The 27764-nt window shown below is 38.2% G+C and overlaps 1 protein-coding gene across 1 annotated transcript; it reads left to right on the top strand.

Annotated features, from left to right (window-relative positions):
- The first annotated feature begins 70 nt into the window (after window positions 1-70).
- Window positions 71-16530, top strand: LOC106083021 (amyloid protein-binding protein 2). Its single transcript, XM_013245833.2, has 8 exons — window positions 71-470; window positions 10613-11199; window positions 11276-11503; window positions 11565-11666; window positions 11739-12249; window positions 12331-12496; window positions 14867-15024; window positions 15098-16530. Exons 1-8 carry the CDS (start codon window positions 318-320, stop codon window positions 15194-15196), a joined length of 2004 nt encoding a protein of 667 aa, XP_013101287.2. The 5' UTR covers window positions 71-317; the 3' UTR covers window positions 15197-16530.
- The last annotated feature ends 11234 nt before the right edge of the window (window positions 16531-27764 follow it).

The raw sequence follows: 27764 nt of genomic DNA, 5'->3' as shown, positions 1-27764 counted from the left end.
CTAAACGTCGCTATTGAAATCATATTGACAGAAACTACAGCACCAATTACTCAGTAATCGATATCTCCATTTCACAATAGAAGAGCTCGAAGTCGTCGCCAACGGAAAAAGTTTTTTTCTTCGAGTGGGAAAGAAGTGATGTTATTTTATATTTCTTCCGCAAACCAGTTAAAGTGAAATAATTAATTCAAAACTGAGTAACAAAAACGTCTTGCAACGTCGTTTCGAAATAAGCTCGCTCGCTAGCTTGCAGCTGTTGTTGTTGTGATAGTTTTTTTTTTTTTGGAACTTGTGCTAACCAACCCACCAACAAAACAATGGAGCAGCTTGTTGGAACCAAACGCGAAACCCTCTACGATCGATGTCTCTATTGTTTTGTATCCCAACTCACTTATAATTCCCAGACCTTAGATGCTGTCCAGCAACTCCGCTACTTGCCTCCCGGAGTACTAATCGATATTTATGTATTGGTAAGCCACAGACAGACAGATCTTTTGTTTATTGTTTGGGCATGAAGCAAGCAAGCAAGCAGAAAGCATCTATCTCAAGGTTATGTGTGCCCTTCATTCATAAGTGAGACATGAAGTACATACATAATACCTATGCTAAAAGCAGAATCGAAAACATTTTGTTTTGGCAATGCCAATTAAAACAGCATATTAACATGGGATATATTAGGCAAATGATCTTATATAGCGACTTATTATTGACGGATTGATGAATGAAGCAGAAGACAAACAACATTTTTCTTTACACTTTCGACAGACAGTCGTGCTATGCACAATAATAATTGCCTTATAGGAGAGGGAAAATGATTTGCACCGATTCCTGGCCTGTGATTTTGCTGTGTGCTATTCTGCAACAACAAAAATTACATAATTACTTCCACCCATCCAACCACCTTCCCACCGTCTATCTTTTGTTGTTCACTGATTTTGGGGCGGGCTTAGCTTAAAAAATTCCCTTTCTTCTCTGTTGTGCCAAAAATAAATATCACATGACGTTCTCTGATGGCTGGCTGGCTGACTGACTGGCTGGTCGGCTGTATGGAATAGGCTCCTAATTGGCCTTTAATTGGGATGGAAAGATGCGGCTCGGTATTGCGTGCTGCTACTTCTACTAGCTGTCTTCGTTCCAAGTGGAATCTTTTTATCAGTTGATTTAAAAGCCATTGATCCGTTGCCCACAGTTCAGTGGCATTCATCAAATGTGTATTTATAAAGTTGTTATTGTTATTTGAGTAGTAGTAGTACAATGTAATGAGGCAGAATATATCTCAAGAAATGTTTCCCTTTAGCATCTCTACAGCCGCCTGCCCAGACATGTCGTCTGCAAGAGTGCTGTGGATATGAAATGTTCCACGCAGATATTTTACTGATTGCTCGTTCCACTATGGTAGGCTATTGCATACATTTTGCAACTGTATTGCATTTGTATTGCGATAGGTCAAGGTTTGCATAGCTTCGACTTTTTTCTTTCTTCATCGACGGTTGTTTTTTTTTTTTTTTGCTGATAGAAAGTAATAGTAAAAAATGATCATGATAACGAATACGAGGGACAAGTGACCAGAGGCAAGCTACAAATACCCCATTCGCAGTAATACCAAAATTTGAGACTAATAACAACAGCGTGGATATTTTTATTATTACTAAACACAGTTATTTGGCTTGTTTTGATGTTTTGAAAATCAAGATTAATATATGAATTTCCGCATAGTTGAAGCCAGGGACGTTGTGTCAAATAAGCAATAGATAACAATGGCTAAATTGGTAAAATATTATTTATAACATTAGAGTGTGCTCTGTCTATAACCGCAAAGCTGTGGAAGCACTTTTCGTTTATAATGTTAATGTTGTTATTGTAGCCACATTTTCATGTGGAGGTGGCGGTCCTCGTCAAGATCCTATAGGTGAGCAAGCTCGTTCCGGACCGATCGCCGTGGGAACAGGGTGACCATTGGTTATTTAAAGGCCTTGCCATATCGAGCATTGCAGGCACTCAGTATTTGTGCAAGAGCCATTGCCGCCTGGCCTCTCACTAAGACTCTCAGTTCGATACCGCTGATTGTTCGCGACTGCCATTGCAACTACTCCGTATGAAGCATTCCACTATCCGCAACCTAAGTTCCTCGCGACAGCAATCAACACCACACAAATCGGACTTCAATGTTCCAGCCTGTTTGGTGCTCACAGCTAACCCGAGCTGAGCTTTGTTTTTGAGCGTTGCGTTGAAAAATGCATCACTGCAAACAAATCCGAAAACAATGTGCAAGAGCCGTTGCCGCCCGGCCACTCACTTAGACTCATCACTCTATACCACAGATTTTTCGCGGCTTGGCGTTGCAGCTACTCCGTATGGAGTATTCAGCTATCCGCAACCTGTGGACGCGCCCGGTAGCTTGCAGCTAAGCTCGTCGTGACAGTAATGAACACCACACAAATCGGACCTCAATGCTCCAGCATGCGTGGTGCTCACAATTATCCCGTGCCGGGAGAATGTTAATAGATAGTTTAAAGCAATTTGTTTGAATTTAAATAACCTACAATTCTTGATAGCTGCAATATAGGGCGGACAAAGCGCCATCGTAGTGCCGAAAGCCAGGCTTCAAGAACTGGGAGAACATCGATATGTGTTTCACCAATATGCTGTTTAAACAACTTGAACAGTGAATTGTATTGTTTAGATCGCTCGACTTCTGTGCAGAGTTTGGTCCACATCGGACCATATTTAAATAAAGCTGTATTGGGTTCATAAATGATGCATTTTTCTCCGTATTACGACGAGGTGGACGAGTTAGTGCTTAATGCTTGTTTACATGTTTTCTTATCCGTTTGTTTTATACGTGTTTCAGTTGTGGTCATTCATTCACTAAATGTTTGCGGCATTCGTGAGTACTCGTATTTCAGTCATGTAAAATTTGCTACAAAGAGGTGTCTTTCTATGGTTCACCATCAGAACTGGGATAAAATTAGGGAATCCCTTATCATTGGGGTAATAATATACATGAATCAGATTGCAGCCAGATGTTCGTCAGAATTTTTTAAATTTTAACGTATATGCGTCGGATTTTGAAATTTGTTGCAAATCGTTCTATTATCGCTGCTGATATCTTTGCCAATTGCTATGGAATTGATATATATAGGGCCCTGCTACCCTGTATATCTCACTTAGATAGCAAAGTGTTAGCAATTAAAATGCCCACATATTTTTTTTGTGAAAATATTTATTTACTGATTTGATTGATTATGAAAATGTCTGAAAATAATCTGAGTTTCAGAATCTATTCAGTTTTGCTCGATATAACCGCCTTCTGTTGTTGTTGTTGTAGTAGCAGTGTGTGGTACACTGAGGCGGCATCCCTTGCCGATGAGGATTCATCAGTGTACGTGTTCGTCTTTTTTCGTCATGGGAGAGGCACATCCCGGAGTGCCTTCTCCGCACGCTTCTGGTCCATGCCGGAATTGAAAAGAACCCCGGACCCTGGTTCTGTTCGGTTTGTCAGAACCGCCTTCATCATCGGTCGGTGTCGGTGAGGTGTAACCGGTGCATGGAGTGTGTACATTTCCGATCTTGCTCTGGCCTCACTTCACTACGGGAGTATAGTATTACTGGCTATGTCGCAAGGTGCTGTGCGAACATAGCCAGCAGTGGGTCACAAGCGTCGTCGTCGTCGCCTATCTCGCCTGCGCTTGACGCTAGTGACCCCTACATGGAATGCATGGGGATAGCAGTCAGGCCTGGTACTGCCGAGATAGAGCTTGACAACGTGTATATACCGCCGGTTGGTAGCTGTGTCCCGATTAATGGCCAGGCTTACAACCCCGATATAAGTGAGTTGCTATCTGGTCATAATCGTCTTGTTCTAGGGGACTTTAATGCGCATCACACGTCATGGCGTTCTCCCCTAGGTAACGACCAGCGTGGCATAGCTTTGGCAGAGAAGATTGATAGCTCCACGTTTTGCACGGTGAATGAGGATTGCCCCCACTAGGATTACGAGGAGGTGCAGCAGCTCGGCCCTGATCTCCTGAGTGACGTATCCTGGCAAGCCGTCATCTCTTTGGGGTCAGACCACCTGCCCATAATTCTCACCATCGACCGACCACCCGACTTCATAACCTCTGAGCGCCGGACGTTTATCAATTGCCGATTGGACTGGCTTCAGAGAGTATACCAATCGCAGCTTCAGTGAACTGCCACCCCCCTCTGATGTGCTTGTGGCCGAGAGGAAATTCCGAGACATCATTAACGCAGCAGCCGCTCGCTTTATACCAGCCGGTCGAATACCCCAAGTGCGGCGCAAGCAGTGGTACTCGCAGACGAGCGTGATGGGATTTGTGCTATGGACCCCGCTAACCCCAGAATTAGCAAGCTGAATCTGGAAATAAACAGGACACAGCAGCAAACCGCTCATCCTATAGTGGGGGTATAACAAAGCAATGCATTTTCTTTTTTGCCCAGCTCTAATTGACAACATTTGAAGCCACTTCAATGTTCATTTACAAACAAGAGTTCATGTTACTTGTTATCGTTTTAAACATTTTCTGTATTTAGCTAATGACCGATCGCATGCATGCTGATAGCACAAAAAGTCTAGGAGTGCAATGCAGACACATTGTGACGAATTGAATACAAAAAGAAAAGTCTTAAGATGGAAAAGAACACCCATTCGCAATATGAGCCTTCTCATATGGATAAAGTAAATTTTTTTCGGTTTAAGACAAAGGGTTATTGGTCTGGTAACGTAGGTGGTGGCATCAGAGAAAAAACCATGTGACAAGAACAACTTTGCACCTAATTCTGTTTTAAGCTTATAATAAAAAAAAACACTTTTTCAAACGTTGAAGTGAATATCCAAAAATTCTACCGGCTGCTAATTCATATTATATGCTTAATGAACAGGTGTTTTCTTTTTGTTTTCAATAAAAAATACATTTTTTGATAACAGGATATTGACCGCAATTTTAAATATTGTAGGGCTTTTTAATCTTTGGTTGGTTGAATTGGGACTCCGTAATAGAAGGATAAGATTTGATAACAATGTGTCGAGTATATACATAAAGTTTTGTTAGATTATATTTATTTGCGGTTTACATATGCTTATAATAGAACAGTTAATTATGCGTCAACTCTTTTCGTTTATTCCCTCTTTCTGTTTGTAGAAAAAAAAAACTCAAGCAAGACTTTGTCAATCGAGTGTTTTTTTTTGATATTTTGCAAATTGCTCTAATCTTTTGTAGAAATGCCAAAGCATTATGCTAAAAATAATTATTGAATGAATAATTTTTTATTGTAGTACATGGTTGATTGCCAGACATACTCATACCCCAAACTTATTCTGTATTCAAAGCTTGCTGCTTTATCTTTCCAACAAGACAAGCATAGCTGACATATCTTCTGTCAACTGTGTCTGGATGCATGGTATTTTACTACGCTGCCTGGCTCATAGATCTGTTTGTCTAAGCATACGAGTATGCATGTAGGTATGCCCACACATTATTGTGAAGCACAATTTATATTTCGCAATTATTATAGGCTCATTTTTTGGTCAATATAATCGACTGGGCATGCTCAATTACTATATATGAAGCATTAACGAACCTCGGTTTATGAATTTTTTTTATTTCGGTCACAAAATTATTTCATATTGTTTTTGGAATTGTGTCCAGCTCAGAACAAATATATTTTTTTTGAAGATAACTTATTTGGGAGACGGGGACATAAATCTGCCTAGTATATTGTCGGGGTCAATAAAACATATACTTTGTTTCATTAGAGTTGAATTTCATAATTGCTCACTCTCCAATAGATAATTTACAATTTTTATAGTGTTTCAAGCCTACAATAATTATAATGAAAAGAGTATCCCCATACTCTTACACCATTGATTGGGTGCAATATACGACCTACAGAACTCACGTCAATCTACATTTTCACACCAATAACTAATATGTAGCAGCGGTCATATTCTTCTAAGGAATCTTAACCTACCTTGGTTTAACATCGCTTCAAACGGAATGACAAATGAGCATATTCATTTTGTCATTCCGTTTGCAACACATCGAAATATCCATTTCCGACCCTATATTCTTGATCAGCGTAAAAATCTAAGACGATCTAGACATGTCCGTCCGTCTGTCTGTTTAAATCACGCTATAGTCCTTAAAAATAGTGATATTGAGCTGAAACTTTGCACAGATTCTTTTTTTGTCCATAAACTGGTTAAGTTCGAAGATAGGCTATATCGGACTATATGTTGATATAGCCCCCATATAGACCGATCCGCCGATTTAGGGTCTTAGGCCAATAAAAGCCACATTTATAATCCGATTTTGCTGAAATTTGGGAAAGTGAGTTGTGTTAGGCCCTTCGACATCCTTCGTCAATTTGGCCCAGATCGGTCCAGATTTGGATATAGCTGCCATATAGACCAGCCTCTCGATTTAATGTTTTGGGCCCATAAAAGGCGCATTGTCCGATGATGCCGAAATTTGGGACAGAGAGTTAAGTTAAGCCCCTCCCTGGTATGCAACAAATAAGATAGTGCTAAGTTCGGACGGGCCGAATCTTATATACCCTCCACCATGGATCGCATCTGTCTAGTTCTTTGCCCAGTATCTCTTTTTAGGCAAACAAGTATAATGAATATGGACGTAGGGGGAGGAGCTATATCAATATATATTCCGATTCGGGGCTCAAGAAGCAAAATCGGTTTATATGGGAGCTGTGTCAAGCTATAGATCGATTCAGACCATATTGCACACGTATGTTGAAGGCCGTGGGAGAAGCCGTTGTACAAAATGTGTGCCAAATCGGATGAGAATTGCGCTCTCTTGAGGCTCAAGAACTCAAGATCCCAGATCGGTTTATATGGCAGCTATATCAGGGAGTCCACCGTAGCGCAGAGGTTAGCATGTCCGCCTATGACGCTGAACGCCTGGGTTTGAATCCTGGCGAGACCATCAGAAAAAATTTTCAGCGTTGGTTTTCCCCTCCTAATGCTGTCAACATTTGTGAGGTACTATGCCATGTAAAACTTTTCTCCAAAGAGATGTCGCACTGCGGCACGCCGTTCGGACTCGGCTATAAAAAGGAGGCACCTTGTCATTGAGCTTAAACTTGATTCATTGATAGGTGAGAAGTTTGCCCATGTTCCTAAGTGGAATTTTCATGGGCAAAATTTTCATTATATCAGGGTATGGACCGATTTGGGCCATACTTCGCATAAATGTTGGAAGTTATCCCAAAACACCACGTGCTAAATTACAGCCAAATCGGATAGGAAATTCGCCTTCTAAAAGCTCAAGAAGTCAAGACCCAAGATCCGTTTATATAGCAGCTATATCAGGTTATGGTCCGATTTGAATCATACTTGGCACAGTTGTTGGAAGTGATATCAAAACACTATGAGCAAAATTTCTGTCGAATCGGATGAGAATTCCGCCTTCTAAAAGCTCAAGAAGTCAAGACCCAAGATCGGTTTATATAGCAGCTATATGAGGTTATGGACCGATTTGAATCATACTTCGCAATGTTTTTGGAAGTGATATCAAAACACTATGTGCAAAATTTCTGTCAAATTGGATGAGAATTGCGCCCTCTAGAGGCCCAAGAAGTCAAGATCCAAGATCGGTTTATATGGCAGCTATATCAAAACATGGACCGATTTGGCCCATTTGCAATCCCAACCGACCTACACCAATAAGAAGCATTTGTGCAAAATTTCAAGAGGCTACCTCTACTCCTTCAAAAGTTAGCATGCTTTCGACAGACAGACGGACGGACATGGCTAGTTCGACTTAAAATGTCACGACGATGAAAAATATATATGCTTTATGGGGTCTTAGACGCATATTTCGAGGTGTTACAAATAGAATGACGAAATTTGTATACCCCCATCCTATGGTGGAGGGTATAAAAAAGACAAATTTACCGACTATGGGAATAGGGGGCTCAAATAACAGGTATTAGAGAGTGAAAAAAGGCGCAACGAAGCGGACCCATTGTAGCTGGTATATTTCTATGTGAACGAAGGTCTGCTTTGCTTTCCTAAGCCACTGGAAGTTTTATTTCTTCCCCAACTGCTTTATATTTGGTGTGCAAAGGCAATCAATACATTTAATATCGCTAAAAGTTTTCGTTAAGCCCTCCAGCTAATATGCAAATAAACTGGGATATTATGTATCCAGTGTCTGCTCGAATTTATCTCGCATATATTCTTGTTTATTCCCCATACTGGTTATATGATGGCTGATTTAAGTAATTTCAGTAATGCATCTTTTATATATTTTCAAAGCATTTGGAAGCGAGTAAGTGTAGCCTCTTATTTGATTTCATTTGCTATTAGATTTTGTGGAAAATGTGGAGAAGGAAATATTTTGAAGGCCATTCCATATAAGTACAAACTTTATGTGTTTATTCATCGCAACAATAAACTACTTGCAAAAATATCTTAGTATAGACTACCAGTTATACATTCACAAACACCACACACACACGCATGCATTGTAGGTAATTTACATGCGAAAATTATTCAAATTTACACACCACACACACACACACACACCAAGCTGCTTTTAATTTAAGGCGTGTTTTAATTAATTTTGCAAAGAAAGAATTACTCGGGGTGCATTGACTTAAATGTCAATGTGAAATTTTAGAATTTCTTATTGCAGTCCAAAATACTCACCTTGTCAGCTCTATATTCTGCTAAATTTCAAATGATTTTTGGTTTGGTCACAGACAAGGTTAATTTCAGCAATTGGGGATATCAGGATTTTATTTTGTCCTCGCTTGTAAATATAGACTCCAATCAAATCTATTTCACTAAGTAATAGAAGGCGTTATTGGCACCTAAAGAGATGTTGTACAGTGGCTAAAGGGATTAGCTTTTGGAAGCCAATATAAATCTTCATAGTTCAATTCGGATGTGAATTAATTTCAAAGCTACAAAATAACATGCTTTGAACTGTAGACCCGACAGAAGGGAATTTTTAGAGCAACTCTATTGTACTGATGATTAGTCCAGACAGCTATGAAACATTTCCAAAATGGGGTATTACCTGTGATCATATCCATCTGTTGTCTGACGATTTTTTTAGTAATCAATAAAAATCCTTCTTTTCTTATGATGTTCATTCAGTTGGGCAAATTAGCTCAACTTTCTTCCTTTGGGAGAAACAATCACGTAAAATCCAATCAAGGAAGTTTACGACTTGGATCGGTTCGACCCTGATAATAGTGGTGATGATATATTGAGTAGGTTTCGAATCACATTGGCACATTGGAGGGAGAGGTTGTTAGTCACATTGGAGAGAAAGTTGTTGTAGCCACCTTGTGGAGGTAGCGGCCCCCATCTAGCTCCATTGTTGAGCAAGATCATTCTGTTCCACAGGAACGAACTCCGCGGGAACATTATGGCCATAGATTATATAAGGGCGCCAATTGCTCGCCCTGTTATATCGAGTAGCGCTGATTGGCTGCGACTAAAATTGCAGCTACTTCGTATACGAAACATACCATTATCTGCAACCTGTGGACTATGAGGTTCTCATAGTTGTTCATGTTGTTGTGCCAGAAAACAGGCGGGATACTCAACTGCCACTTTGACATTAATCTCTTGACTTTTGGGATTGTATCCGTAAAGTCGTTATTAAGTTGCAACTATTTTGGTTGCTATAGAAATCATTTCTTGTTCAGATGCTACCGGGAGCGTACGGGTTTCAAATGCAAGTTCAGACCTAACTAATGATTTGATTTGTAAAATTTCTTTTATACCATCTGCTTACACTGCATGTGCGATATATCACATACAATCAGTATTGCCGTTGTGCGAATATAGCCTGCAATTTTAACCCTTTTCGATGCGATTGACCTTTGGGCGACTTCTTTAAATTTTCACTAATTAGCGACATTTTGCTAAATTGTGCGATTTTTTTAAAAGTTGTACGACTTTTTGTACAATTTATGAGGCAACGACGCATAGTGTTGCCAATGAACATATTTAATGTTGAGATGTTTCCAATAAGTATGCAAGATATGAATTGCTTGGCCAACAGTCATTCATGCGCCCATCGTCTTAATTTTTCTTAGATAGAGCTCCTAAAAACCCTACAATTAACGTAATAAAGTCAGGAATATCCTAAGGCCAATATCCCTTACGAGTTATTGGCCTTACAAGAATTTTTGTTTTAGAAAATTTTAGTCAAGGCATCGTCAAAACACTTAAAACTACTAATGTTACAAATGAAGTGACGAGCTAGGTATAACCCCATTTCCCATGGTGGTAGGTGCACACAAATATTGGGTTGCCCAAAAAGTAATTGCGGATTTTTCATATAGTCGGCGTTGACAAATGTTTTCACAGCTTGTGACTCTGTAATTGCATTCTTTCTTCTGTCATTTATCAGCTATTACTTTTAGTGTAAACAAAGTATATTTGATTAAAGTTCATTCTAAGTTTTATTAAAAATGCATTTACTTTCTTTTAAAAAATCCGCAATTACTTTTTGGGCAACCCAATACATAGAATAATTAGCCATTTAATTATTGAAACATTTGAATTTCTTCTTAATTTGCAATTGATTGAACTTTTTTTTATATATTTTCATAGATGTCTCAGCGAGAAGACCTCAAAGAAATGCTTTTTGAACAAATGGCAGATCTGGAGATTTTCGAGCGTTTGCTGCGTTTTGATCCGGCACGACAGAAATTGTTTCTTTGTCTAGCAACACTGATAAGTAGAGGAAAACAATTGGCTTCGCAATTGCAGCAAACATACACCCAACGCTATGGCGCACAGAGAAATGATGGCACCCCACAACACACACCAACAAAGACTGCTTCCAAGCTGGCAAAGTTGGCCAAAGCTAAACTTTTGGCTTCACCAATTTTCACATCGTCGTCATCAACAACAGCAGCAGCAGCAGCAACGCCAGCCCAAATGCAAACAACGCCAACTTGTGCTAATGATTCACTAGAGTCAATGATGAAATCAGCCGATTCTTTGGCCTTAAATTCGGATAATGTGTCTAATTTTGGTGTAGATGCCATCGATTTTGGTTTACGTTTGGGATCATTTCTTTCGGAAGCCGGTTGGCTTTCGGAGAGCATAGCAATTTTAAAATGCGTTGCAACGCGTCTAAAGTCAATGGAGCCCAGCAAGAAAATACGTATTATCTACTTAGACTGTTTACAAAGGTATACCGCGGGCCCACTTCCCATAAAAAGCATCCATTTATTCTTAACTAAATTCCCTCTTCCCCACTTCCACCAGACTTTTACATTCAGAGGCCTGCTTAAGCAACTTCAAATCTGCCGAGCGTACTTTTGATTTACTGATGGAATTGCTAAAAGAGCTCGATGTGAATGATATTCCCAAACCATTGTTAGCAAACACTCATACCCAGTTCTCGGAAATGTATTTTGCCCGCAACGAATATGACGACAGCCACATGTGGAGTGTTGTTGCCATGCGTAATTTGGAGGAAACTACTCCCGAAAGGTAAACAAACGAAAGACACAAACATTTATGCCCCAAATTGAATGTTGTTTGCTTTAAATAGAATTGCCATTGATGTCTTGAGACAGGCGGGGAAAGCCTGTGTGGTGAAACGCGACTTTCAGCGGGCGAATATTTTAATCTGTCAAGCCAAGAGTAGAGCGAAGTGAGTTCAAGTTCTCAAGACAATTAAAGACTTTACCATAATAAATCACACCACTGTGATCTGTCTTTTCAGAAGAGCCTTTGGTCCAAATCATCAAAAGTATGCCGACACTCTGCTCGACTATGGCTTCTTCCTGTTGAACGTGGATTCGTCCTATCAAAGTGTTAATGTGTACAAAGAGGCACTCGATATAAAACGCTGTGTGTTTGGAAATCGCAACTTCCATGTTGCCATAGCTCATGAAGATTTATCATATGCCTATTATGTTCACGAATACAATACCGGCAACTTTACATGTGCTCGCGATCATATCGAGAAGTCGGTAGGTATTCTGAAACATTTGGTGCCCCAGGATCATTTGAAACTGGCATCCGCTAAGAGAGTGAAAGCCTTGTTGCTTGAGGAAATAGCCCTAGACAAAATGGTCGAGGGTGTCGATGACGAGGGCTTGTTGAAACAATCCGAGGAATTGCACAAATTCGCCTTACAATTGTCATTGGAAGTTTTCGGAGAGGAGAATGTACAAACAGCTAAGTTGTATGGAAACCTGGGACGTCTATATCAAACGATGAACAGATTTGAGGTAATTTCATACAGAGTGTAATAGCAGAACATCTTTAAAACGAATTGCTAACACGATTTCCTGTTTTTTTTTACTGTGCAGGAAGCAGAACGTATGCATCAGAAAGCAATCAAAATTAAAACTGACCTTTTGGGACCATACGACTACGAAGTAGGTTTATCTATAGGACATTTGGCTTCCGTCTACAATTACCAAATGAAGAAATACCGCGAAGCAGAACAGCTTTACTTGCGCAGTATAGAAATCAGTAAGTTTTTGTTAATCTTAACTATATGGAATATGGATTAGCCATTGAATATGAGAAAACCTTAATATTATAAGAATTGTCAATCCCATGGCAGCCGGTTTTACGTACCGGATTGGCCCAAGGAAGTCTTTCATTGGCAAAGGACTGACGAATCTCTGGATTGACAAGAGGAAGTCTTTCATTGGCAAAGGGCTGACGCCTCTACGTACAACGCACTGCTGCAATAACAACATAAGAATTGTCAAGATGGCGTTCATTACCATCGAAACTGGGTGAATGTGGAATGTGTGGTGGAAAACGACCGCCTCCCATTGCACCTGAAGAAATTGAACTCCCTCCCCCGACAAACCAGAGTAGTTCTGGCTCAATTACGATCCGGCAGATGCAGCCGCCTCTTGAATGTTGTTTAGAACCTGTCGCTTAACCTCACGCTTTAGATCATGTAGATCATCCACAAGATGATGCTTTAGATGGTTTCTACGATAACAGACCAGAAGGTAGACAGCATATAGTTATGTCTTGGCACCGGTAGGATCTTTGTCTCCTGATGATCCACATGAGAACTGAGGAAACAGTCCGACGCAGTTCGAAGAGCGGCATTCTGAAAGATCTGAATATTATTACACTGGGTGTCACAGAGCTGAGGAGACCACACTGGCGCTGCATAACTTACCACATACCGCTCAATTGCTTTGTACGTGGTCAAGGAGGTTTCTTTGTCAACACCCCAAGTTCTGCCTTTATCGCAAAATCCTGCCCATCGCATACAAAATAATCTCGAGCGTACTGTGTGAAAGATTAAACCTTAATTCAATGAGATAATTGGGCCCTATCAATGCGGCTTTAGACCTGGTAAATCCACCCTGGACCAGATATTCACACTGCCCCAAATCCTGGAAAAGACCAGAGAAGGACAAATCAACACCTACCATCTTTTTGTTTGGCATCTCTGCAAAATTAATAAGACTGCAGGATGACACTTGCTGATACGCGCTCCTCAGTAAGCATGGAAAAGAATCTCTCCGAACTATTCAATACCAAACGAGGTTTCAGACAAGGATACAGTGTATCGTGTGATCTCTTTAATATCCTGTTTCGGAAGATTGTACGAGATGCAGATGTGAATAGATATGGCACACTAATCACAAGAGAACACATGCTACTCGCCTATGCCGACGTCATCGATATCATAGGTCGGTCACCGGAAGTAGTAACTGCTGCCTTTCAAAGAATCGAAAGAGAGTCAGTGAAAATGGGTCTGGCAGTAAATGGAGATAAGACGAAATGGATGGTTTCAACTCCCAAAACGCCTTGTACAACCGAGCAAATAAAGAAAATGGTGAAAGTTGGGAATCACAACTTTGAGAGAGTCAGTAACTTTATCTAACTCGGCACCGCCGTAACCGAAACGAATGACACCAGTTTTGAGATTAAGCGAAGAAGAAGTAAGCAGTTTAGAAATAAGGCCACCTCTCGACAGACGAAGATTACACTATACAAGACACTGATACTACCCGTGTTGTTATATGGTTCTGAGGCATGGGTACTTGTGAAAGCAGATGAGGCAGTGCTTGGAGTATTTGAGAGAAAGATTCTGCGTAATATTTATATATCGACCAGTTTTGCGTTAATGAAGAATATAGGCGACGTATGGACCACGAGCTGTATGCCGGCGATAGCATAGTTAAACGCATCAAATACAACTGGTGCGTTGGCTAGGTCATTGTTGTCAGAATGGATGAAGAAGCTCCAGCAAAGAAATCTTTTGAAGGCAAACACGGTGGTACACGCAAACCGGGAAGTCCAAAAGCCCGATGGAAAGATCAAGTGGTGGGAGACACCTAGAAACTTGGTGTCAGAGATTTTAGAAAGAGCGCTGAAGACCGAAGCGCTTAGAACGTTATTATACGTTCGACTAGTGGAACAAATATTCTGTCATAGCAATTGCAGCCGGGTAATAATTGAATAACGTCAGGCTTATAATCTGGGCCACAACTATCAACCGGCGGTACATTCTCATTGTGTAGCTTTATCTCAATAGTACAGGACTTGACCCCTATACACATAGACTTCGCCTTGGAGACCATTGCAACAAAATTACAAGAAGTATGGGGTAAGATGCTGTTGCACATATTGCCGAGGCTGCTGCACAAACGCCGAGGAAAACGGCGACAACGCTTGTGGCCCACTACATTGAAGTCATAGTGGCTGTACTCCAGAACACAATCGGAAATGCACCCACTTCCTGTCCCTGGTATACCTCATTGATACGTACCGATATCAGGGGACTCTTTATTTTTTTTTTTTTGCTTCATCACATAAGCTTTTCAAATGTTTAATAATGCCTCCTTATTTTCTTCCCTTTTTCAGGTCTACGTTTATTTGGTCGCTCTTATTCTGGCCTACAATACGACTATCTGGGCCTGTGTCATGTTTATGAAACATTAAGGGAATATGAAAAATATTTACAGTATGCAAATATTTTGGAAAATTGGCGGATTTTGCGTGGACAAAATTTGACAATGGATGTAAGTGTTGCAATAGCTCGTATAAAACGTCATAGAACATTTCATTCACCCACCTTTTTTTCACATTTCACAGAAAAATATTTATCCTGCCATCAATGAAGATTGCTCCCTGGAGGATATTAAGCAACAATTCTTCAATATGTGCACCCACAATATAACCGCTTGCAATTGAAATCAATAATTCAAAGTGTGCAACACACAACTATTGTGTCTATCTACATACATATGTATTAGGGATTTTATATAGTGTATTTTAAAATGTAAATTACGCGTAACTCATGCAATATGTGTTTTTGATTTTGTTTACCACCTTTGTTGTTTACCCTTTTTTTTTTTAAACAAATATTTTTGGTTCATAATCTTGTGTTCTTCGTTGTATTAGAATTATTCCACATACGTACATAGATATGCCAACTGAACAAGCAAACAATGAATCATCTATCTGAAAGCAATAACCAGTACCCAGAAGAAGGAGGCACACAGACATTTTGTTCTATAAATTTTTTAATTCAGGCATAATTTTATTTAATGCACTACTATGCGAGCTTACCTTTGTAGAGCAATTCGTATAATAATCACTATGGAAGAATTGAACTGTCCAGTTGTTTGTGTTGCCTATGTATGGAAATTCCTTGTTGTCGCAATGTGCAAAATGTAATGTAAATTTTTAATTAGTCAGTTGATAGGCAGATAGAGAGATATTCATTGGCAATTGTCAATTGGCGTGCTAAATGCTAATCTTCCACTTATGTAGATGTAGTTACATACTTATATTCCACACATGAGATTTCCTGGTGTCATTTCTTCATTGAGTTCATGTAGTTAATGAGCTATGTATTGTATGTATATCTAATATTTAATAATGATCTTCGAGACTGCTTCATGATTTTTTGTTTTTTTTTTTTTTGATACATTTTATTATGGTAGTTAATTAGCAACACACCTAGGACAAGGGAGCGAGATATGAGTTCATAGCAACCATCAGTATTGAGTTACAGCTTAAATAATCCCACTCCCCTTGCCCTGCTTCCCACAAAATCGATCCATTTTGGAAACAAGTTTTCAATTGGCTCTTGGCATTATTCTAAATAATTGTGTTTGTTTTTTCAAATCTCGCTTTTTCTAAAATAGGCTTTCCTTTTAGACATACACGAATAGGGAAAATTTTGTTTTCTAAAGAATGCTAAAAATGTAAAGGTTCTAAATCATACATACACATCTATGAAAAATTCACATAGAAATTTCTTACATATATATATATAAATATTTGAAGCGAAAGATGGAAAAATGATTCAGAGGTTTTAGTTCTGTTTTAAATTGTGTAAATTCAATGCGAATAATGAAACGAGTACTATAAACCCTTCATATACATATACCTATATATATATATTTTTAAAACAATGTGATGATTGTACTCAATTAATTGAAATATTAAATCTAGATATGCACTATTGCTTAGATGTTTTTTTTACTTATATTCTGTTTTTAATAAACTGTTTAAAACAAGACAGGTTGTTTAAGTTTAAGCAAATGGAAGCAAATCAACAAACGGTAAGCCAATTAATAAATACAAAAATAAAAAGTACCACCAATTACTGACAGAATATTTGTTCCACTAGCCTAACGTAGAATAGCGTTCCAAGCGCCTCGATCTTCTGCGCTAATTCTAAAATCTCTGACACCAAGTTTTGAGGTGTCTCCTACCACTTGATCTTTCCATCGGGCTTTTGGTCTTACCGGTTTGCGTGTACCACGGTGTTTGCCTTCAAAAGACTTCTTTGCTGGAGCTTCTTCATCCGTTCTGACAACATGACCTAGCCAACGCAGCCGTTGTATCTTGATGCGTGTAACTATGCAATCATTGTCATATAGCTCACACAGCTCGTGGTTCCTACGTTGCCAATATTCTCCATTAACGCAAACGGGTCCATATATTTTACACAGAATCTTTTTCTCAAATACTTCAAGCACTGCTCTGCTCATCTGCTTTAACAAGTACCCATGCTTCAGAACCATATAACAGCACGGGTAGTATCAGTGTCTTGTATAGTATAAGCTTCGTCTGTCTTATTTAGTCCAAAGTAGCATCTGTTTGCCAGTATTATTCTTCGCTTTATCTCCAAACTGGTGTCATTCGTTTCGGTTATGGCGGTGTCGAGGTAGATAAAGTTACTGACTATCTCAAAGTTGTGGTTTCCAACTTTCTCCATTTTCTTTATCTGCTCGGTTGTGCAAGGCTTTTTGGGAGTTGAAACCAACCATTTCGTCTTAACTCCATATACTGCCAAATCAATTTTCACTGACTCTCTTTCGATTCTTTCAAAGGCTGCAGTTACTACTTCCGTTGACCGACCTATGATAACGATGTCGTCGGCATAGGCGAGTAGCATGTGTTCTCTTGTGATTAGTATGCCATATCTATTCACATCTGCACTACCAATTAAAAACTAAAAAACCAAAAATATTCACGTCAATGCTCTCCTAAAACTTACAAAATTGTTGGGCAGTGCTGTTTCTTGTCCCACAAGCGATTCACTGACCCACTTCAATCGTCGATGTAAATATTGAACAGTGAGATGCCCTTGATGTTCTGGGCATGAAGAAACAATGTTATGTCCGTTGGTCACTACATGTATTCGAAGTGTCGGAAGTAGCATTCAAGTGTTTGGGCTTTCTTAAGCGGTGCAAGATCTTCTGATCTTCTCAATATCTATACTATCTACATCAGGTCGAGGATGGAATATAACTCTCATATATGGGCAGGAGCTCCAAAATCATTTTTGGAGCTACTTGACCGGGTTCAGCGGAGAGCGATGGTGTTGATTGGGGACAGTAGGGTATAATGGTTATAGTAGTAGTATGTGGTACACTGAGGCGGCAGCCCCTGCCGATGAAGGAATTCATCGGGTCAATCCGGTACGTACAACCGGCTGCAATGGGATTGTAACTAAACTCTATTGCTTCTCTTGAACATCGTCGGAATGTGGGTAGCGTTGTATTGCTCTTTCGTTATTTTCATGGCGTGTGTTCCAGGGATATTCATTCGTGTTCTTATCCCTGACGTTAGGATGTTCACTAGGAATACAAGACTTGCCAGGAACTCACACCCGTTTGTGATTGATTGGCAAGTAGATCGAACCACGCATTACCGAGAAAATTCATTTTTCGCCCGAACCATTCATATGTGGAATCGACTTCCGGAATGGAGTATGGACAAAAATCACCGCTAAATGTTTTATCACCGGAGTACTCCGCATCAGTGACGAACAATTCCATCAAGACTATTTCAAAGCGACAACCAAAATATTAAAAACAAACGACGAAATTAAACGCAAACTAAACAGCACTTATGGCAACCCTACTGCGAATGAAGAAACAAAACGATTTTGTTGTATCAAATACATCCCTGGATTAACAGATAACAAAAGCTTATGAACTTTAATGAACAAAACAAACAACATAAAATATGCATACAGAGCGAATCAAACAAACAACAACATATTCTCCAACGTCAAAACTCCAATCGACAAAAAAACAACAAAGCAATGTTGTTTATGAAATAGAATGTAAAAAAACTGACGAACAAAGCTGTGACTTAGTACATGTAGGAACAACAAAACCAACCCTGCAAACAAGGATCGGAGAAAACCGAGCTGACATTGAAAAATGGACATAGGGCAGACTTAGGAAATGTCAAAATATTAGATAAAGAAAACAAAGGGAGAAGGAGATACACTTTAGAAAGCTTAGAAATACAACAAAAAGTAAATAGGACTATGAACTTGAAAGAGGACACAAAAAATATTAGTATAAGTTACCGTGTTGCAATATAAAGATCTGTGATATTAAAATTTAAGTTGTCTCTAATATAATTAATGCCGTGTTGTTAATGAATGTGCTTTTGACGAAAAAAATGTATGTGAATATAACCTAATTTATTGCGAGTTAATTATATTTTCATGAACATTTTTAATTCATGTAATGTTTTAATTAAACAGACGTATCCTCTGAAGATGTCAACAAAAAGTGGCGAAACGTTGGGAAATAACAGGGAATTTTTATTTACGAAACTTATGTAGGTCTAAAGCGATTAAGATAGAAGAGTTTCAACTTTAACAAAAAGGTTGCATGGCATTGCATTCGGCGATTTACTTTTTGAAAGAACACTTTTATTGATACATAAGTTAGTGTTCAACAGAATCTCTGAAAATCTTTAGGCTAAACTTAAAATTGGTAGATCTAGCAGAAGAATTGTATTAGTACCCATTCGGTATCGTCTCCTGATATCTGAATGGCAATTTTTCCACAATGATATGCGACTTTGGAACTCTCTGTCTCCTCATATTCAATTTATTGGCAACACAAATGCTCTTAACAAAGCTTTATATGAATATTTCTCATAATTTTGTAACCTTGTATTTATGTTGAAGATTATCCACTTATGACAGGAAACTTATTTATTAATTTGGTTACTAGTTCAATTATCCTAGCTATATTTTTTTTTTTTGTTTAAGGCGATTTTTATCAACACAATTTTATTTATTAAATCAACTATTGTAACAATCTTATTATTCCAGCAAAAGTCACATACTATAATTATAAGATATAAAATCTTGTTATAAAGGGTGATTTTTTTGAGGTTAGGATTTTCATGCATTAGTATTTGACAGATCACGTGGGATTTCAGACATGGTGTCAAAGAGAAAGATGCTCAGTATGCTTTGACATTTCATCATGAATAGACTTACTAACGAGCAACGCTTGCAAATCATTGAATTTTATTACCAAAATCAGTGTTCGGTTCGAAATGTGTTCATTCACCGTAACGTTGCGTCCAACAGCATCTTTGAAAAAATACGGTCCAATGATTCCACCAGGGTACAAACCACACCAAACAGTGCATTTTTCGGGATGCATGGGCAGTTCTTGAACGGCTTCTGGTTGCTCTTCACTCCAAATGCGGCAATTTTGCTTATTTACGTAGCCATTCAACCAGAAATGAGCCTCATCGCTGAACAAAATTTGTCAAAATTTGAACACATTTCGAACCGAACACTGATTTTGGTAATAAAATTCAATGATTTGCAAGCGTTGCTCGTTAGTAAGTCTATTCATGATGAAATGTCAAAGCATACTGAGCATCTTTCTCTTTGACACCATGTCTGAAATCCCACGTGATCTGTCAAATACTAATGCATGAAAATCCTAACCTCAAAAAAATCACCCTTTATGTGAAACTGAAAACAAACAAACAAAAATCAGCCTGCTTTGACTTTTAAAGTTAAATTAATAGAAACGAAATGTAATAATTTTACTAAAAAAAAATCTTTGCATTTTCTCACTAAATTTGCAGATTAGGTGAGCATAATTTTTCACAACGATATTGATCAAGAAACAACCATAATTTTTTAATTTACTGATGCATCGAATACAGCTAAAAGCTGAAAGCGTTATTTAAGGAAAATTATATATAAATTGCTTTTATTTTTTTATTTTTAATAAATTGTTATATTTTGGTTTTAGTTTTAGACATTCTGTGTGGCAAATTAAACTCTATTTAATATAATTACAACCACGAGCAACCATGGCTATTCGCAGCAGATAAGTATCAATTTGAGGCATGTTCTATTTAAATTATTTTATAGCTACTTGAACTAATTGTTTTTATTTTTATTTGTTTTCATTTTAGAAATTCTAGGGGGCAAGTGAAAACTACAAGTAAACATGGCTTTTTGCCGCAAATATATATCCAAATTATCTAGGAGAATGGTAAAAACGAGTCAAATGATACGGATAATAACTCATTTTAAGAATAAATAAATGTTTTAGATAATTTATTTATAAATGCGAATGAAAAGTGAAGTGCAAGTGTGTTTTTAGTTTGACTGTAAGTTAAAAAATTAATAATCATTATTCAAAGTTCACTTTTTTGGTTAAATAAAAATTGTACAGGTAAAACAATTACAAATTTGAAAATAATATAATAATTCTTTTAATTAATAATACTTTTGAACCAGTTTAAGTATCCGTGGGAACTATTGGGTTGCCCAAAAAGTAATTGCGGATTTTTCATATAGTCGGCGTTGACAAATTTTTTCACAGCTTGTGACTCTGTAATTGCATTCTTTCTTCTGTCAGTTATCAGCTGTTACTTTCATTTACATTTCTTTTAAAAAATCCGCAATTACTTTTTGGGCAACCCAATAGTTCTATTTACTACCTGTAAATGTAAATAAAAATTTACTATTATATATTCTCCTTATACCTGATACGTTGAAATTAATTTTTATAAAACACGAAAAACAGAATAACTTTTTAGAAATAGAAAACAAATTTAGGGATTTCACACGACAAAGTAGTATGAAGTTTTTATTAAAACGCATAGGAATTTTCCTTATTATTATGTTCAAAACATGCTGAACTTGAGTTCTTATATCCCAAATTCTTGAAAATTTCAACTTGATTTTTTTACACTCGCATATACCTAAAATAAGGAATTGCATATACCAAACGGGATAAAAACAATTAAAATGACGTTAAGTTCGGCCGGACCGAACTTTGGATACCAACCACCTCCGGGTGTATATGTAAACCACCTTTTGCCATAATCCGGAGAAAAATGCATAATTTATGCCCCCATAGCAGCCTTTTCGATATATGGTCCGATTTGGACCATATTCGACACGGATATGGAGAGGTCTAATAAGTACAAGTCATTGTTCAATTTTGTACAACAAAATATTGGTCTTTAAATGTGCCAAGACTTTAAATCGAGAAATTGGTCTATATGGCAGCGTTATCCAAATCTGAACCGATTTGCTCCAAATTGAAGAGGGGTGTCGAAGGGCCTAACACAACTCACTCACTCCCAAATTTCGGCATTTTTTATGGGACAAAAACCTTATATCGAGAGATCGTTCTATATGGCAGCTATATCCAAATTAAGACCGATCTGTGTGGAATTATCCTGGAAGATATCGAGGGGCCTAACATAACTCACTGTCCCAAATTTTGGCAAAATAAGATAATAAATGCGCCTTTTATGGGCCCAAGACCTTAAATCGAGATTTTGGGCCAAATTGAAGAAGGATTTCGAAGGGCCTAACAAAACCCACTATTCCAAATTTCGGTGAAATTGGACAATAAATGCGCCTTTTATGGGCCCAAGACATTAAATCGAGAAATCAGTGTATGTGGCAGGCATATCCAAATCTGAACCGATCTGTCCCATATTCCAGGAAGATGTCGAGGGACCCAACATAACTCACTGTCCCAAATTTCGGCGACATCGGGTAATAAATCCCCCTTTTTATGGGCCCAAAACCTTAAATCGAGAGATCGGTCTATACGGCAGCTATATTCCAATCTGGCCCGATCTGGGCCAAATTGAAGAAGGATATCGACTGGCCTAATACAACTCACTGTCCCAAATATTGGCAAAATAGGACAATAAATGCGCCTTTTATGAGCCCAAGACCTTAAATCGAAAGATCTCTATTTTTAAAGACTGCAGTGTGATTTTAACATATAGACGGACGGACATGGCTAGATCGTCTTAGATTTTTACGCTGATCAGGAAATGGATATTTCGATGTGTTGCAAACGGGATGACAAAATGAATATACCCCCATCCTTCGGTGGTGGGTATAAACATCTTAAGCGCCAAATCATGGTCAATTTTACTCCCATTTAATAAAATTTTCATTCACTTGGCTTTCATTTAAACCGAACTTCAGCTTTTGTTTCGTAGGAGCAAATTAAATTTTAAAGGAAGAGCTGTTTTTATAGTTTGATTCTGTTATATAGAGTCAATTTTGTCTAAATTACTCATAGAGCGATCAAATTTGTTGGGTGATTGTGATTAGTGTCGAGGCAATAGGTGAGTGGGTTAGAATATGAAAGTGTGATGGGCTACTGATACGGGAAGTGTATGTATGGTGGTGAATAAGTTGTAAAAATGTGTTGTAGAATTAGTAGTAGGTTGAGATTCGCGGGGTGACCTTTGCGGGTGGACGAATAATATGTACCTATATTGTGTTTTTGTGTGTATATTTGAATAATGTGCTAAGATCTAGTAAGCGGGCAACTTCAATTGGATTGAGTTAGCGCAGAGATTACCATGTCCGCCTATGACGCTGAACGCCTGGGATCGAATCGTGGCGAGAACACCAGATAATATTTTCAGCGGTCCCTCCTAATGCTGGCGACATTTGTGAGGTATTGGGTTGTCCAAAAAGTAATTGCGGATTTTTCATATAGTCGGCGTTGACAAATTTTTTCTCAGCTTGTGACTTTGTAATTGCATTCTTTCTTTTGTCAGTTATCAGCTGTTACTTTTAGACCGTATTTAGGTCGGGTGTGAGGAGGCTAAAAATAATTCACTTTTTTTTGCGAAATCGGTTAAGAAATAAAGCTTTTATGGGCTTCAGACCCTTTATCGGCAGATCGGTCTATACGGCAGCTATATCTAAATATAGTCCGATCAGAACCATATTTAGGTCGGATGTTGGGAAGTCTTAACCTACTCTATGGCCTTCAGACCCTTGGCAGCTATATCTTAATATAGTCCGATCTCAACACAATGCATAATTTGACAATCCCTCAAAAAAGGCTAGTGTCGATTAGTGCAAACAAGAAAAAAGACGTTAAGTTCGGCCGAACTTTGGATACCCACCACCTCGGGTATATATGTAAACCACCTTTTGTCAAAATCCGGTGCAAAACTGACACCTTACGCCCCATAGCAGTTATATCAACATATGTTCCGATTTGGACCAAATACTAATAAGTAAAAGTCATTGTTCAATTGAATATAATAAAATATTGGTACTTTTAGTAGTTATATCTAAAAATAAGCCGATCTAAACTATATACGACACGGATGTCGAAAAGCATAACATAAGTCAGTGTGTCAATCGGATTAAAAATGCGCCTTTTATTGGGCCAAGACTTTAAATCGAGATATTGGTCTGTATGGCAGCTATATGCATATCTAGACCAAATTGTAGAAATATGTGGAGGGGCTTAACTTAATTCTTTGTCCCAAATTTCGGCAACATCGGACAATAAATGCGTTTTTTTGGCCCCAAAACCTAAAACCGAGAGATCGGTCCAAATGGCAGCTATATCCAAATCTGGACCGATCTGTGCGATAATGCAGAAGTATGTCAAGTGGCTTAACTTAACTCACAGTCCTAAATTTCGGCGACATCGGACAATAAATGCGCCTTTTATGGGCCTAAGACCCTAAATCGGAGGATCGGTCTATATGGCAGCTATATCCAAATCTGAACCGATCTGAGCCAAATTAACAAAGGATGTTGAAGGGCCTAAGACAACACACTGTCCCAAATTTCAGCAAAATCAGATAATAACTGTGGCTTTTATTGGCCTATACTGAATTAATTGTTAAAAGTCTCTCAAACAGTAACTGTGTCACAAGTGATTTACAAGTTGGCAAGAATTATGTATTTCTTACATTTCTGCCATTACTCTCCAAGGTGTCTGATTTATATGTTGGCCAGTGTACGAATATTGCTTTCGATTTCGTAGTGACTATTTCGAAATGCATTTGGTATATGTATACAAAAACTCAAACTCACACACATACACAAAGACAAATATTTTAAAACCACTTGGTTCTTGTGGGTTACTTTGCTCTATTTGACGACCATCACTTTTCATTTCAAACATAAGACTCTACCAACAACTATCACAAACAGCATCGAGAGTGAGCCACAAGACCCAGCCAGCAACAACAACTTCGAGATGAGAGCTGTCATTAAGACTGGTTTAATAATCGCTTGGTCGTCGGCGTCGTCTACATGTTTACTTTATCATCACTCATCACCCATATTAACAGAAACGGCGTAGACACACAGTTACATGCTGTATGGCGCTCAACGCAAGCGGCGCAGTGCAAAAGCTTAATGTCGCCAAAAAAAAAAAAAAAAACAACACAAAGAAAAGTGAGGGTTTGAGCAGCAGTTAGCGAGCGAGAAGAAATGGAAAAATAAATTTCACTGTTTTAAATATTTTTGGCTGTAAACAAATGTTGGAACTGGTTCAAGTGGTAGACTTAAGGGATCCATGCAAAAGAGTCATAGAGCTAGCGTAAAAACATTTTGTTTATGAATGCATGGCATACATACAACTGAATATGCGTACAACATACGAATGTTTGATTGTTTGTTCGCACTCATACGACACAACACTATGAACGCGTGTACATATGTATGTAAATGGGTATGTCTGTAGATTATGGCTCAGGTGATAAGTGGATATTCAGACTTCATGGATTTTTAGTGAAAATTCGTGCGGAGAATAAAATTATTTGGTCATCCAAATGCACACGCATACATTAGCAAACATGTGCACACCCATTAATACTTGCTATGTGTGCTTCTGGTAACTCATATTAAATGAGCGTGGTGGCATGTTATAATCCTCATCTTAACGTCCATACGAGATTAAACCGAACAGTGAAACAAACAAAACCAAAGTTCAAGTTAAAATGTTGGTGGTATTATTTTGAAGAAAACATTTTTCAGAAATAATGGATACATATGTATATAGTATATATATGGGACGTAATTCCGTTTATAAAACTGTAAATGCAAATTTTTCCCATGAACATTCCACTAAGGAACACATATCAATGAGTGCAGTCCGTATCAAGTTGAAGCTCAATGATAAGGGGCCTCCTTTTTATAGCCTCCTCTATGGAGAGAAGTTTTACATGGCATAGTACCTCACAAATGTTGCCAGCATAAGGAAGGGATAACCACCGCTGACAAATTTTTTCTAATGGTCTCGCCAGGATTCGAACACAGGCGTTCAGCGTCATACTAACCTCTGCGCTACGGTGGCCTATTTATGAAACTATATTAGTTTTATTTGGTGTGGGTATAGAAGTTCATATGTCTATACACTTCATATTTGAATTTTAACCGAATAGTGCAAAGATGAAGGCTTTTAGGGGTTCAAGAAATCAACTCCCGGGATTGTTTTATATGGGGGCTATTTATGGGTGCACTTTCACACCCCCACTTAACACGCAAACAAATTAAAACTCAAATCTGGTAAAAATATGAAGCGAATAGACCCATATGCAATCCCTGAGATGTTGTATTTTCTACAGACGGGCCTGGCTAGACCAACTTAGAATATCCAAACTATTAAGAATGTACATACACTTCATAGTGGTGGAGATTTGTCATTCTATCACCATCTTATGATATAATAACTGTACCTTTCAAGCAAGTGACTTTACTTGTCGAGATGCTAATGGACGGAAGGAGGATATGACTTGAACGACTCCAAATGTGAAAACGATCAAGAATAGATGTAAGTTATTTTATGAGTATCTCCCTATCTTAGTGAAGGCAAAGTTGCAACCTCAAATTTTTTAAGGTATTTCAAATTCGGCGATTCAAAAATGGACCTTTCCAAATTAAAAATTTTAAAAATTTAATTTTAAAAATTTAAAAAAAAACTTCTTTTAACTTTAAGCCTTAGTACAAGGCGTATTTATAAGATTGCCGCATTGGCGAATTGCTACAACAAAGCATATTTTTGGGAACTTGATATGTCAAAATTTGTAAACAGGGCGGAGAAAATTCGATTCGCCGTAACTTTTAAAAATTTCGGGGAATTTGCTTCGACCAATCAGAGCAAGAAGAAATAAGTTTCTAGGTGCAGGGGCTAGGTGCAGGGGCTAGGTGCAGGGTTATGGCTAAACGGCTACCTTTTTCCTGTCTAAATTATTTTTAGGCATATGGTCCTTTCGCCTCTCTTGACTACAATATGAGCTTAAAATGGCTGACTGGAGGGAACTTGTCCAGACCGCCAGGCCCCCATTATTGTCATGCATGTTGGTTTCTTATCTTCTTCCTTCTTATGTTTGGCATTGTACGCCGTAACTTTCGTCCGTGTTCTTCAGGGGGCGACACAATGAACTTAAGTTCCCTCAGTGAAGCTATTAGCGATTGAGGTGGTAAGACGCCTTCAATTATATAACCTAAGCTTAAGATCAATAACAGCAGCAAACACAGAAATCAATTTACAAAATATTTATTTTAGAGTTTATATTTTTAAAAGTCGAATTCAAAAATTAATTGACATATCAAGTTCCATCAGCTGCGCTGATGCGGCCACCTTATTAAATACGCCTTGACATAGTACTTTTTTTGTAAGAAATTGTTGCCAACTAAATTTTTAATTTAAAAGTTTTAAATTTTCATAAAAAAAATTCTTTCAAATTTAGTACTCTGTATTTTTTCGTAGAAAACTGTTGACAACTGCATTGAAAATTTGTTTTAAAAAAAGTTGAAAAAAAAAAAATATTTCAATATATTTTCCGCTCATAAATAGCCGTTTCAATTCACTGTATTTCGATAGTTTTAATTTAATATTTTTGTTTGGGAAAAGCATATATAACAAGGTATTTGTTGTTGTTTCTTTATCTTCAATGCTGATATTCGGAGCACGTTTTAATGGGTTTTTGTCATAAGTCGGCTTAGAGCGGCATTACGCATACATTTACACCACCTCGTAAACCTTCGTGTTTATAAACACAAAAACAATTGTGTGCGAAGAGGCAGAGAGAGGCTTTTGTCAAGTTTCTCTTTCACAATGCTGCTGCAGTCAGAGCTACAACAACAAACACCATACAGACCTACCATATCATATGCCGCGCCAATCACACACAACAAACTGTTTGTTGAGGGGGTTCAATGCTT

This window comes from Stomoxys calcitrans, chromosome 4 (genome assembly GCF_963082655.1).
Source record: "Stomoxys calcitrans chromosome 4, idStoCalc2.1, whole genome shotgun sequence".
Taxonomy (NCBI): domain Eukaryota; kingdom Metazoa; phylum Arthropoda; class Insecta; order Diptera; family Muscidae; genus Stomoxys; species Stomoxys calcitrans.
This window is presented reverse-complemented; position numbering and strand designations above follow the sequence as displayed.